The 15611-nt window shown below is 32.2% G+C and overlaps 1 protein-coding gene across 13 annotated transcripts in view; it reads right to left on the reverse strand.

Annotated features, from left to right (window-relative positions):
* The window catches only part of LOC146540897 (serine/threonine-protein kinase MARK2), a 120688-nt gene that overhangs the window by 47636 nt on the left and 57441 nt on the right, over positions 1-15611 (reverse strand). For 8 of the 13 annotated variants that reach the window (XM_085190016.1, XM_085190034.1, XM_085190053.1 and 5 more), the window contains exon 2: positions 6942-7889. The exons of the other annotated variants lie outside the window; for them this stretch is intronic. In XM_085190016.1, coding sequence (XP_085046142.1) covers positions 6942-7745 — 804 coding nt within the window. In that variant the 5' untranslated portion in view covers positions 7746-7889. The remainder of the gene's footprint in view (positions 1-6941; positions 7890-15611) is intronic. 13 annotated transcript variants of the gene reach the window in all.

Consider the following 15611-nt stretch of genomic DNA (forward strand, 5'->3'; position numbering starts at 1 on the left):
CAATAGAGAAAACAATAAATAAAATTAAGTAATTAATAATGTATTTTTAAATTATTAAGAAGCATATACAAAAAGCATATCCATTAACGACCATAGAAGACCAATAAGAAATATAATAATTTCAAGATGATTGCTTTATAACACAAGGCATATTAACGAAACCAACCAAATGAGGAACGAAAATAATCGCTACGTTAATCGTAACAATATAATAACAATAAAAACGTTTCGAGAGAAAAAGAATAAAGAAAAGATTCGTTCAAAATAAATTGGAGATAAATCGTTAAGACCATTGAGATTGACTTGCGTATCCTTTCAGATCAATGGAAATAAAATAAACTGACATTTCGCTTTGAGAATATTTAGTATGGATAAAAATAGTAAATTTCTAAAAATAGTAAAAAAACCTATTTTTATGGTTAGGGTTTTAGGAACAAATAAAAAAAAAAAACAAAAACTGCGTTATCCTCTTTCAGCCTGATTAGGCAAATTTTGGGTACATTTTATTAATATAAAGGGAAATATATTTACCGGAATGGTATAGCCAGTGTCAATATGAATTAAAGACTATAGTGCTTTATCACTATAAACATTGAGTGATGCTATAAATGTTATATTTCTATATCTATAAATTATAAGCAAAGTAGTTTAGAATAACAAAATGGGAGTCTAGCGTAATAACGGAACGTGTTGCAGTTGATCGATTTGTTTTACACTACCAATAGCAACTGATGTAGCTGTCAAAATACATGATGAATGAACAGATAGACCGATTTTTTGTGGAAAATGTAATATTGTTTTGCGATATTATTGCGATATTATTGAAAAAGAACTCATGATCGAGAATAAGAACTACAACTACCAAAAATATCATTTTTGTATCTAGTCTGGTAGTGAAAGTGTGATAATTTTCTTCAATCGTCATTCAAACTATATGTTAATCTACGGAAAGGAGAAGAAAGTACTCACACGACAAATACAATATGGCTTTACCTATTATGCTAAAAAACTAGTTATAGAGCGTGACTGCAATGAATTATTAAGAAATACTAGCGACCCACCAACAGCTTCACCCTCTTAAAATTATTGTTATATTATAACGAAGTTAAACAAAATGTTTACATAAATTGTAGCCTATGTGTTATGCTGATGTATGAGCTATATTACTGTAAGGTTTCATCTAAATTTGTTCAGTAATTCTTGCAAGAAAGTAGATCAAGCATTCTTCCATTCACATAAATTCTCACGTAATATTAGTAAGATTATATCAAACGTGCTTTGTCATTTAATTCCTAATTACTATTACTTCTCCTACAGGGGTCATATTTTGAAGGTATAGTTTACTAACAGCGTATAAAAAGTGAGGTAAGCGTAATGTCACAGGTAATAATTAAAACGTCACCCCTATACAGACAAGCGAGAACGACGACCTTCATTAAAAAAATCTATATGCGCCTATCCTTTTGAATGAATAACATACCTACTATACAATTTTTTAAAAAAATATATGTATACAACCTTTACTATTGCTTTCTTAAAAACAAAAAATATATATACAGTCCCTATAGAACACAATTATAACTTTTATATAATAAGTAATGTGTGTAACTCGTCTGCATAATTCAAATAGAATCAACAAACATTCATATATAGACTTAAATATTAAAAACTTAAATTCCTTAGCTAACGTATTACACAAAACCACTCCGCATACATAAAAGCCTATTAAGCCGTTGTATAAAAAGCTCGAAGCTCTCAACTTTTCTCGGTGCAATTTAATATTATGGAACGTATATACGTTTTATTATAATAATACTTGAATTGAATGGAAAACAAAATAGTAAAAAATATAACAACTAAAAAATAAAAACCAACAATACTACAACTAGTCACATTTAGTCACTAGCACCCTAGCGCGAACCCCTTACCCTTTTCCTGGCCATCACTACACTTAACTCACAAAAAAACAAAAACAATTAAAACAAGTCTATTCAAAAACAATAACAATTAACGACAACTACATATTCTGACGGACGTCCGTCCGCGACAGTATCCGAATTAAGACTGCGGCTTTCGCGGGGTGTAACAGGCGCCCCATTTTTTTTTTCATTTATAAAATGGAACGTCTCAACTGTTTTTATTTTGAAAACGAATATTAAATGTAATTCAAAGGCAGTAGGTTCAATTTCGAGTGAGAATGTCATGTTGTTAAGTATAAAGTGCATTGGGACGCCGATGCGTTTACCCCACCTAGGTTGCGTCACACGGCACGCTGGTTTCCTTTTTAGTTTCTTTTATTTGGCATTTACAATGGTTTTGAGAGTTATTATTAAAATAATACTGTTTGAAGGGCTCCTCATGGTTATTATTCGCCAGTGATGAAAATGTCCAAGCTCTTGTATGATTTTGAATGGATTGAAATCGGTGAGGTCTATTAAATGTAATGTAATTTATGTATGTCTTTAACAAATTCCACATTTCTCTCGAAACAGAAAAAGTTAAAGTGCATATTGAAATACGCTGCACCAAGCCATCAAATTTTACATCTCAATAATATTATGCAACTTTGCTTGGAACAAGGGTGTAACTGTAAACGTGGCCGGTTGTCGGTTCGATTCCCACAAAAATCTTTGCTAAACTTGCGAAAGCTTTGTATATTATTCTAAAATTTTTCATAAACGATATTGAAAGTGGAGAATATATCACTTAAAGATTGGTTTATTAATAATTATTAAATAATGACAGACGGTGAGAAGGAAATCTAGTTTTAATCAATCAAATAAGTGGAAGCCTACGTAGACTAAATTATTAGTAGCCTGTAGGCGATGTAGGCGAAACGAACAACCTTTGAAATTGAAATTCACAAAGCATAGGAGATAAATTCCAAAATGTTAAACTTGAAATATTGGTACTGTATCTTGTTCATTGCTTGATATTTATTAATGTAACAATTTGACGGTAATATTCTGAGTCTATTTGTTTAAGCAAAGAAAAAACGGCCCTTAAAATACGATAAAAATAACTATAATTAATTCTAAATATGAATTTACAAAAGTTAAAATAAAGTGTAAAGTCACCGCCTCCGCCTAAGGACGCCGCAACACGGCAAAGCACTAGCGCACTCTAGTCAAACATTCGCTAACAAATTCAAGCAAACTGTCACCGAGCTTAAGTAACAAACACCACTAACCTAAATACGAAAAGCTCTCAGATTAATGAAACACCTAGATGCTATAGACCAATGGATTGTATTGAAATGCGTAAGTATTTTTAAATTAACTTTTTAAACCATCTTTATTAAATATTGTGTTTAGATTTCCTGTTATTTTATTCATTTTCAAAAATCGTACTCAACTATTTGAATTTTATTTTAATAATGCCATTCATGGTAAATATTTTTGAACTACGCTGTGGTACCTTAGGTAATACTTTCATAAATTTAAAAGAAGACCTTGTAGATGAACTGTAAAAACGAAAATATTTTCAGTTATTTTCTTTTTACTGTTTACCACGGCATCTAGAGGGTAAATTAGAGCCAAGAGATTTTGTTCTTCAATTACCAACCAAATCGATCCATTACATGTTGATTGGCGAAAGTCAACGCCGCACTTTCCTATCACCAAAGCGGGGAAATGAACATGATTATATCCCCTGATTGAGGATCGAACCTCACACCCATCACGTTGACAATAAACCGCTATATCACTGCACCCAGATAGCTTCAACATTTACATAATACATGTATGACTATGGCGATGGACGACATATATGAAGCGTAAGAACAATATTAAGTGTTTATCTAAGGCTGTGATGCCAACACCAAGAATCTGTTAACGTTAAACAAAACTCAGCAAGCAATTGTAGGTTTACACTAAACGTGGTAAGGTGTACATTAGCATAAACATCTGTGTATAATAATATATTCGCAATACTGAGGGGTTTCTCAAAGGGCTTCTTTACGTTGGTGCGATCCGATATGCACCTATAATAGCGTAACTAAGAGTCTTAGAATTACTCAATTATATTATTGCACTATGAAATTAAATAATTTCTTCGCTTTTCACCCGAATTTGAGGTTAGGCGTATTAAGCCGCATAGCTCCACGCTTCGCTTCGAGCAAAAAATGACAATAATTCACACCCGAAGTGGGTGCACTCCATCCCCATTAACAAACATCCGTTCCATACTTGCATGTCGATTGGAGTGGCGGAACTCAACGCTGCGCTTTGTCTTACAATCAGAACGAGGAAATTTATTAAACACAACTAAACAATCAAATGCCTCAACTACAATATATGTACATATATCAAAACCTATTTCTATACAAAAATAACAGATAATACTTAAAGTAAACAAGGCTAATGCAATTTTGAATGAAAACAAACTCGAACACGAGTAACCAAACATGTAGAGTCAACAATACACCTCGCTGCGACGGATGAGCGAAGGCCGAACTGAAATAAACACTGATACGGACTATTTGTAGTTCTGTTACTTATAAAAATAAAACACAAAGTTATTGTATATGGGGAAAAATATATAAATGTAGCAAATACACTTGTAGTAAAGGAGAAGATCTCTCGAGAGGCGATCTAAATTTATAAATCAATCAAAATCTCCTAATTATTTAAAATGACTTTTTTTTTATTATTAACAAGATCCTTTAAATTTCTCCCCACAAGGTCGAAGTATATTCGCTCTAATCGCTTTTATTATAATATAAAGGCTTACCTAACGCGTTTTTGCTCGATTACGTCCGCGCTTCAAATATTTCCTTTGTCATCATATAATATGGCGCAAATTTCGCGAATATCTTTTGGAAATATATAAATTTTATGCAGTACAAAAAGGCTTTCTAAAATTGCTATAGTCCTCTACAAAGTAAAATAAAGACAAAATAATATACTAACATATCCTGTATTAGAAAAAATAATGTATTAAGAAACATATTCCACATAAATGGTAAGAAAACAAAACAATAAAAGTGATAAGCCATTCAATTCAGCATCTTATCCTATTACTTACCTTGACATATTACTTTTCACTTTAATCATCGTTTCAACCGAAGCTTACCTGTGAACAGAAAACATATCATAAGCAAATTATATTTAAAATTTCTGTCTAAAAAACACAAAAACACTATCTTCTCTAATTAAAAGGACTTAGGTATACACAAATATTAAATCTAAGTAACGTAAAATCATTTAGTAATATAATTAAAGAATAAAGTGTAATTGGGAGTCGTACCTAATATACATAATATACATGTATATGCTTTTTATAGGTATATCATTGTGGAAATAGTTTATTATAATCACCGTTGAAAATCATGTTATAGATCATGTACTATGGTTGTCAACTATTAAAACATATTTGTAAATGAGGTTGAAATTTATGTAAGTACAGCTACCTCCAGGTAGAGATTGCAGGTTCAATCCCCATATTAGGGTCAAACTCACATATAGATATGATGTATATTTAAAAAATAATAATAAGTCTATTATCTGACACAATTCTTATAAATATATAATAACATAAATTTACTTAAATAAATAAAAGTAGGTAATATAAGGCAATGCCCTAAATTCATATATAATCTATGACTATTCGCTATTTCAATACCATTACGAGAGAATGACAACCCTAAGAACATAATGAATTCACACATAATTAATTTCTTACCAATAAAAAAACTATTTTTCGGTTCGTTTATAGATGAATGAACGAGAATGCGAGTCTAACAAAGTAAGTAATAAATTGAACTCAATTCGAAAAAGGTTAAAGTTTTAAATGGATTGTATCAGAATAAGTTTTTAATTGGTGACACAAAAACTAAGTGATGACGCAATGGTGGCTGTAGATCAAACGCTCCCACTTAAGTGGAATAATTATTATATCTTGCGTACACTTACAATATAAAACTATTATTTAAAAATAATATTTAATTTTCGTAACTTTACTATGCTAACTCTTTCTTTTCGAATCTAGTGTAAAGACACTCTGTTCCCCACTTTCCGCAGAAGGTATTGAGTGTCAAAACACGCCGCGCTTTGACTCGTTTTCAAAGCGAAAAAATACAAATATTATATAATCCATTCCCCTGGATGGGCAAAATTTCAATCGTTTGGTTTTGTTATAATTCTTCTTTTTTTTTCACATTTTGTAGACAAAAGAAGCAAAAGTTCGATAAAAGGTCTGAAAGTTCTGGCGATAAGAGGCATTTTGTAACGACTGGATTTGACATACAAATTGCAACAATTGTAATAAAAAATAAATGTAAATTATACAAATTGTAATAAAAAAATATTTTTATATAATTACAATTCAAGTTTTGCTAGCAAGGTACACTATTACTAGCTACAGAAATTTATTACATTAATGAATGTCGAACAATTAACTTAAAAAAATCAAAACATTATGACATAATTAATATGTAAAGTGGTAAATCAAGACAGACACGGATACAGTTTTTTCTTAACACCTTAACTCCTAATGAGTGCTTGTTATTACATTGCTAAGCACGTGTCTGATATTTGTGTGGGAAGAGGATTGTAAAATGTTTTCGAGTTGACGTGTCAAACGCGAGCTTTAATAGTCCGCATATTTGCAACATCGTAACATCCATAAACTTTTTATAATCAAAGTTTTTATATGAAAAATTTTAGAAACGATATAATATTTTCATATGAATGAACGAATAACAAAATAAATGAAATAGTTGTAACGTGTTGAAAACGTATAGCTTATTGGTCAAAGCGCTTGGACAGTTTCCAAGAGGTGCGAGTTTAAATCCTACGTTAAATTTTTCATACCATTTCTAAATATATATTTTGCCTATATCTGATTTTATCAATGATAACGTAACGTAACTGTTAAATTCGTAGAAACATATATTATTTAATAACAGAAGACATTCACAAGACGTTCACTATAAATTTTACCTGTACAGAAGAGCGCGGCGAGACGGGGGACGTAGGACTCTTGGGGGACACAGGTTCAGCTCTGTGCTCGGCTAAGACCCTGTGCTCGTGTTTGGTACCGACCACGGAGTTCTTCACTCTCTCCATTCTCGCTTGAATAGCTTTTCTAGAAATAACTTTAGTTTTCTCATCTTTAGTGCCACCGTCGGCCAACTTTCTCATCAAGCGAGCCGTGGCTGCCACACTGTGTTGTTGCGTATCGGAGTTCGTCCGAGAGAGGCGAGTGGCGGGCCGGGCGCTGGGCGCCGCCGCTCCGGTACTGCTCCTTGTACTTTCATTTCTATTGAAGGGCACGACGTCGTGTTCCGTGTCAGAGTCGGCCGGCAAGTACCCCCCTCCGCCGACCGAAGACACACCTGTACGTAGCAGATTTTCATGCTCGGCGTATCTCACTCGCTCGTCTACTGGTACAGTTCCATTCTGCGCTCTTTCGAGGCCACGTTCCATTTCACCGATTTGTCGTTCCAGTTTACGTAAGACATCGTCTGACGGTGGCATCGGTCCGTTATCGTCTGGAGGCTCAGTGGCTGGGAAAGATTTGAGATGAATAGGATGAGCTCTATTGAGCTCTAAGCGTTTCGGAGCTATACCAGCAGCCGTAAGTTCATATTCAGTGCGTTGGGTAGTTCTCTCTAGCATGGCTAGGGACACCGGCGAGGGTGGTGGTGCGCCGTTGACAGCAGTAGGTGACTCAGGAGCAGGCGACACCCTTGGCGCTCGGAAACTCTTCCGCATAAAATCCTCACGAGTTAATTTTCTTTCCATTTTAGATTATAACCATTATATTTCAAAAAAATGTAATCACTTTATAAATGTTCAAACAGCCCATTCGCTTTATTTGTCAGGCTTATCACGCACGATAACACTATTCACTATACTTATCTAACAATTCATCGTTTCGATATAAATCTGGAATAGAAATAACTAATGAGTGACTGCAATGCGATCGATATTTAGATTTTTTTTTAATTTACCCAAAAAATATTTTGAATAATTATGACAAGTGTACATTATTGATATCGATAATAGGTGGATATAAAACATGGATCGGTCACTAAACCTAGCAAGATATTGACGTCAATGATAAATCCAAAAATAATTCATTAGCATTTCAGTACTCAGAACGAATGAGTAGAGCAAAAACTAACTCATACTTACAAAAAAACGACAATAGTCATTAAATATAGCGTCATTTAAAGACTATGTAAGACTCAAAGAAACATAATATTAAAAAAAGGAAACAAAAAGAAGTCTCGATTTTACCGTGACAAATATATAACCGATTAGATTCGTCTGCCGGAACAAATCGTGAGAGATAAGAACGTATTACTTTACTTGTAGCTTCATGAATACAATGCAAGGATTATTCGTAGAACATTCTGATTTTCAATATAAACACTATATTGTCTGTTCGTCTACAGAGAAATCTTCTATTGATACAAAATTCGAATGCGAATAAGGCAATCGGAAGAAATTGTGGAATTATCTCAAAGAACGTATATTTTTATTAAATCAGAAAAGAAAGCATAACTCCAAATCCAAATTCAAATTACTTAACTCAGACGCAGTTAATTTCTATGTACAAGAAAAAGACTCAACATCATAAAATAATAATCATCCTGCTTTGAATTTGATGTGAACTTGCCATATTTATAAAGAAGACTACGGATTCCCTTCACCTAAACGCAATACCTAAACCTATAATTACTATCGATAAACGACGACTGACGTCAACCAAAAGTGATAAATTATTAACGTAAATTCGAATCGATTCCGTGGTAAATTCGATCGAAGACTCAGCAGCCGAGTATCTGTAAAGAGACAAACAAAACTTTTAGTGAGGGCAATAACCAACACCGTTCACCGTTCACCCCAATATGTAATAGCTGCACACAAAGCCGCCCAGACACCTGGAAAAGATACACAGACCGACACACTTGTACAAACAAACATACAAAAAGCGACACGTAATGACAACACACTTGACTTTTCCAGAGGTAGAATAAAAATAACACCGCGTTATCACCGCTGGTTGTAAAGTTATGTAATATTTACCAGATTTATATATGTAGTAACAGTTTTATCACACATTTATCACACATTATTATCTAACTAAAATGAACGACATGTTAACATTGTTTGGAGGTCAATTATGAAACATCATTCACGAGACCATATGCTGTGCTGATGGTATCGAGGTCGATAGAATCAATAAGTATATTCTATCTTATAGAATCAAATCATAATCTATCCTATAGAATATAAACGTTCATTTTATTATAAAAAATACTAAAATCACAAGATATTTAACAATATAACGAATAGAGTATAATCTTTAAAAACACGTCGATGACCGTATTGTTTATTTAATTCTCAAGATTTATTTCCAAACAACGTTTAATCGCATCATAACGACTTTCTCCCGGTGTAGCCAACTTCGACATCAACTCAAATGATAAGAGGTAATTAGTCAACCAAGTTGACAAAATAAATAAAGAGAACTCTTTATAATTAAAAGTTCAGCGAATCGAGATAAAACCACGACATTTAAATTATGAAGTAAAAGTTTTAAAAAGTGGAACGGGAGATATCATATCATAATTATATTTGAAACGAGCTATTTGTTTTTTATGGACATTATATTGTACACAACCAGCATATTGATATAAGAGCTAGGATGATTTACTTATATATGTATAGTTATATCAACAACTCCACGCTAACGGTGGCATCAATATAAATAGAATTCGTTTATTTTGTTTAATTGTTTCAGTGCCCAAGAAGATTATTCAACAATCAAAATACGTTAATTCGGTAAATCGTGCGCATTTAGCAAAAGTATATTTAGACGTCCCGAAATAGAGGCTCACGAGTGAATGAATTAGAAATAATAGTATCGACTCAGTTCAGGGCTGTCAAAGTATAGCTTATAAAAAATGTAAACAAAATAGCTAATATTTTATGCCTTAAGAAACTTGAAATAAAATCAATTATTAAATCATCAATATAAAAAATATTATAGGTGGTACGTATATAGTTAAACATTTTATCGTCAAATAGTTATTTAGCATTTTGTGTTAGGAGAGAGATAGATATGTACAAGTTACATGTTATTTCATTTAAAATCAATAATTATTTCAAAATACACCTTATCTTATAAGTAATCAATAAAATTTATAAATACTAAAACGATGGCCTCAGTTCTAATATTGGACTCATTTAATTGAGTTCGCGTGACTTTCGTTTACGGAAATCGTTGGGTTAATATTAATCTTTCTTTTGGAAAGGTCACGGTGTTAACCTTTAAGAATTTGAGGCTACTCTAGGTTGGACATTAATAAAAATAATTGGTAACCAATATAAGTTCGTATATATTTCTTAAATAATAATAATAATATTCGAAGTTATATATTTTTGCCTGATATAATTATCATTAGCTACTGCAAAGTATAAACTTAATGTATAACTTGGAAGCCCTGGAGACCGTCTCATATATTCTGAACTACTGGTAATTCAAACCTCTTTGGCCAGAGCAACATGAGACGTTTGCGGTCACAGCGACCTCTATACAACGACTAGCGTACGTACATTTTCTGCTGTATTCGCACACAGCTGTCGCAAATTTCTTTAATGTTGAACTTGAGTATTAACATAAAAATTTATTTTTATTCTGCTAGTTATTTCTATGAATATATTCCATGCTATCGACCAAATACCGTAGACAACGTGAATAATCTAAGACTGTTATGTCAATAACTAATACTGAATACAGAATAAAATTATACAAAATCTTTAAACTAAATGAACATAAATCTAACCAAAATCTATGATACACCCTTGTGTAGGATAATACCTGATCTACTTAACGACGAGGTAAACCATGTAATTCCGTCCCACGCAAATTAGCAACTCTCAAAGGTACCTACACTCGAAACAGCCATTTTGTGAAACGCTGCTCATTTTTTGCAGACGGCAAACGGCAGGAACCTGTTTTGTTCTTAAACTTTTTATGAAATAAAAACTCCGGCAGGTTGTCTCGGGTTGCCGTCATTATTGAGTTAACGTGATAAACGAGATGGTATTAAATCTTTAAAAGGAATCCGCAATAGGCGATTTCTCATTTCCGTTTTCATTTCACGGACGTCGTAAATAGATATAAATTACAATCCGGTGACAACTTTATAGTGATATTTTAAAATCTTTCTAAAATTAAGCTTCCTACACGACATTTTATAATATGTCAGAAATAAGAAGTCACAGGTTTTCTAATTTTAGAAATTAACTTCAATATTGATGAATCGCAACGATAACTTTTAATTATATTATCAAAATAAGATAATATATAAAAAAAATACTTTGAATTAATCTACATCTCCACAAAACAAAATCAGCCCAATGACATTTAACCACAGTATTAAAAAAACATCAAAGTGAATCTCGTGAGTCACCCGGCAAGTTCACAAGCGGCCGGTACACGGGTACACTCATATTATAATATCTCATATCTGAACATTCAACGGTTTAGTGCTAATAATACCATTTATCTATGCTGTAATATAATTTGCAGATGAATTATCGAGGAGCGTCGACCACTAAAAAAAAGGACATGACCAGTAAAACATGACTCATGAATACTTATTTTTTGTTATAAAATAGAAATTTAAATGAATTCTAATTCTTATGAATTTATAAGTTTCCCTTTATTAACGCATTTAGTACGTGTTATGAAGTGTTCATTTTTAAATACATTTACACAGCTGGCAATAGGAATTTTGAGCGTTCCTTCCCTATGGTCTTTGCTTTAGTCACACTCTAGGTAGAGCTTGAGATACCGACTGGCGCTTCATCTTCAATTAAGTATTTAGTCAAAAATAATTAAAAAATATATTTTAAAATTAATTATGTAATTATTTTAAATTGAAAAACATGTTTTTTTATATATTTTATTAATAAATAGTCTAACATTGCTAGATTTCTACCTAACTTGACAAAGTAAACCGACTCTCACACTAGACACTAGAAACAAAAAGGCTGTGCGCCGGCGCATGACTCACGAGCATCGAACCGAGTACACTGCTATCTCGCTCTAAACGAGTGTTCCGTCTCTCTCACACGTAGCGAAGGCCTCGCGACTGATACATGACGCTCAGATTAGATAAAACTGCGGTTTGTCCTCACAGTATTTCTATTTACTTTACAAGCGGATTTAATTATCTTACGTGGGTACTTTAACGTTGAATAGATTTTGTGCATCAAAATTACTTTTTATTTGTTTTTTAGACCTCAAGTTTCAACTAGTATAGCAATATGTTCTACAAAAGAACCACGAGTAAATCAAACACTTCCAATTGAATTGTTAGACAAATATAATAAAATCTATCAATCTATCACGTTACTAAATTATTAAATACTATAATTTCATATTAAAAAAATAAAAGTTTTTACAAAATTCCAAAGAAATACACATAACATTATCCATAAAACTATCAAAACCAGTTTTTATACAAATACTCGCCTTTACAATTTTACATTTGACACACGTCCCAAAAGCAACGATCGTTATAATTCGAATGTGACATGAAATTTCATCTGTAGCAATTAGGCGATCATTATGCGTATTTAGTTCACATTGTTAACGATGTTAATGCGTCTGACCTCACTGACAGTTGGATAATTTGGAAGTTTTTTACCGTCTATTTCGAGGAACTGATTATTTTGTATGAATATAATTTATTTCAGATTCCCAGTTCTGTTCCCCGTTGTTAAATATTTTATATCTAAAATGAGCAAAAAAGACTGACGTATCACTGTCTTTACCCAATCTAATTCTCTCATACGCCAAAAATTCGAGAAACTTTAAAAACACGACAACTTGAAGATCTTGAAAACTACGATAAGATCGCTCTTCAGTGAAGGACCATCATGTATATGTGTATTTACAATTACATTAAGCCGTCACTTTCACCAGTGAGCATTACTCAAATGGAACAGAATCACAAATTAATTTCCTCAATCAAACGCAGAAGAAGAAAACATTAATTAACAATTAGAATACCATTAAATTTGAATGTTCCCACATCTAAAATGATCTCATTTCATACAAAGAAATGGCGTCTCAACGGTACTTGGATGTGCGATCATCAGACGTTTTGTCTTCACATCACGCTTGCTCAAACATGACAAATCACCACTTAGCGCTCTCGGGGCTCAGTGCTATTGTATCCCATTGTTGCCCTGTCACCCGGCTGGTACGCACTTCCACGGGAAATGTACCGCTATACTATACTGAACATTTTTTATTACTCTATAATAGACCTTAATGTAGGAAAGAAATATATCTAAGAGCTGTACCTACTCCGTAACGTCGATTAATGGATATGAAAAAAAGAAATTCAGAAACCATCTTAAATAGATATGACGTATTAAATTTACTTTTTCATACTAAATAATATAATCTTTTGAGATTTTTACTTAATATAATAATTCCATTTCGATCACATCGAAAAATTATTTCTACACTAGCAGTGGTTATTATGATCCAAGTAACTGAAGCCGTACAAGACTTTCACGCACGTACTAGTGCGAGCTACAAAGAGATTTTGCAGATGATTTTGCATTTTTCTCCCCTTTGCGCCGGGAAGAAAAGTTGAGAATATATATAATACGTGACTGAAATAAGACCTAGTTCAAGTCGAGCATTTACGTTGTTAGATGAAAATTTAGAATTCTCTGCATACAGAGGAAATTGAATAAATAATGCTGTTTTATAATATCACAATTGTAATAAAAACTAAAAGAGAAAACAAGAAAAAAAAAGTAAAACAGTAAAGAAATTGAATAGAACCGGCTATTATGATGCAACGGCCGCCTACTGCCGGAGAAAGTTTACGACATTGTTTTTGAGAGACTCCGCTGTGAACTGCACAATGAACGTGACTAAGACGAACTAAAATAGGTCTTACTAATTAAAAGGTACGCGTAATTAACTGTCAATGACCTATGGTACAATATAATTACAGTTTGGATAGGTTAAATTTAACTTGATTAAAAAGACCACTAAATGAAATTGTCGTGGATATAAATATAATTATTTCCTTTTTCTGGTTATAAAAAGTGTAGAGTTTCTTATTGGGCAATAAATATAGAGAAAAATCTTTAATATTTAATAATTTTACTTATATTAACATTACATAACATACGTCCTAATACTATTGTAGGAATTAATGTAACAAACAAAGACAAAGAGAAAATAAATTAAAGCAGAAATACTCAGGAGCAGCAGGAGTAATCGCTTAGACTAAGTAATTTACAAGGTAATCTTCTATAAAATCCTTTTTACTAATGTTACTGGAACTGGTATAAAAAATAAAAAAAATATATTACTATTCACGGTTCCAACTGTAACAGTAAAATCATATAGGTATGTAGATATAAATTCACTGAAGCGATATATCATTTAGTCGATGTAAGTCAAACAGTTCTAGTTGAAGTGCGAATGCTACGTCAATAGCGAGCAGATTACTTATTTATGTTAATAACGCTATCTGCGTACGTAATATATTTTTAATAGCTTACACATAAATGAATACTCACATACACTTATACATATATACCTACTACTAAATCATTTATAATTCAAATGAAATCAACAACTAAAAACATCAATTTACTTTATACATTAATTTACAATATAAAGTACCCACTTAAATGTGTTGTCGTTAAATATATCTTAGTTGGTTTTCATTGGAAATTCACTTCGGAATTTATTATATTTAAAATATTTTTTTCTATCCCCTTATAAAAAATGTAGAGCTGAATTCTCTTTGGGCAAACAACTGCAGAAAAGGCAAGTTTTTCACTAGAAAAACTTTAATACAACGATATGTGAAAAGAATATAATATTTCAGTATATATGTTTCAAAGTATATATCGAATACATTAGCTAACCTGCCTCGCCGCGTGTACGATTCGAGACAATAGATCGTTTTTAACAATAGAGAAACAAACCGTTCAGTTGAGCCATTACGATAATTTCCGCTCATTTCCAAGATTGCATCTTATTCTACTTTTTTAATCACTTGCACATTTAACGCTGGTGTTGTTTTTTTACCTTCTCTGTGAAGCGAGCGGAATGACGCCGTTTACACCAATGCTACAGTTATTTTTGTAAAATACTAAAACAGTATAAATTTATAGATAAAGCTACTATAAAATTACATTTTATACTGAAATTAACCTTACAATTTGACTGTCTGGACGAGATCACTTTGATCACAGTGATAAGGCCAGTTTTATGTATTATATTTGTTATGTGCATTATGTAATATAACTTGTGTTTTGCAACAAAAACTTTTATTTATCCGTCTTATCTAAATTTATCCAAATATAAATCACGTAAAGAATCATATTTTCAATCATCACCATTCAACACATAGTACGAAACGTAGGTGTAATGGGAACAAGTGTACCTCTACCCATACATTCTGTTCACGGTCTTTTGAAACACGATATTCTATAAATTATAACGACGATCGAACCAAATAAAGGGGCATATTAATTTGTGTGTAATGACATACATAAATCTTTTGCGGTCCATTTTAAAGTGCACGCTATTTAGACAAATTGCTTCCT

The sequence above is a fragment of the Heliconius melpomene genome, chromosome 1, assembly GCF_056956725.1.
Source record: "Heliconius melpomene rosina isolate 202511_hmr_F chromosome 1, ASM5695672v1, whole genome shotgun sequence".
NCBI classification, from domain to species: Eukaryota; Metazoa; Arthropoda; class Insecta; order Lepidoptera; family Nymphalidae; genus Heliconius; species Heliconius melpomene.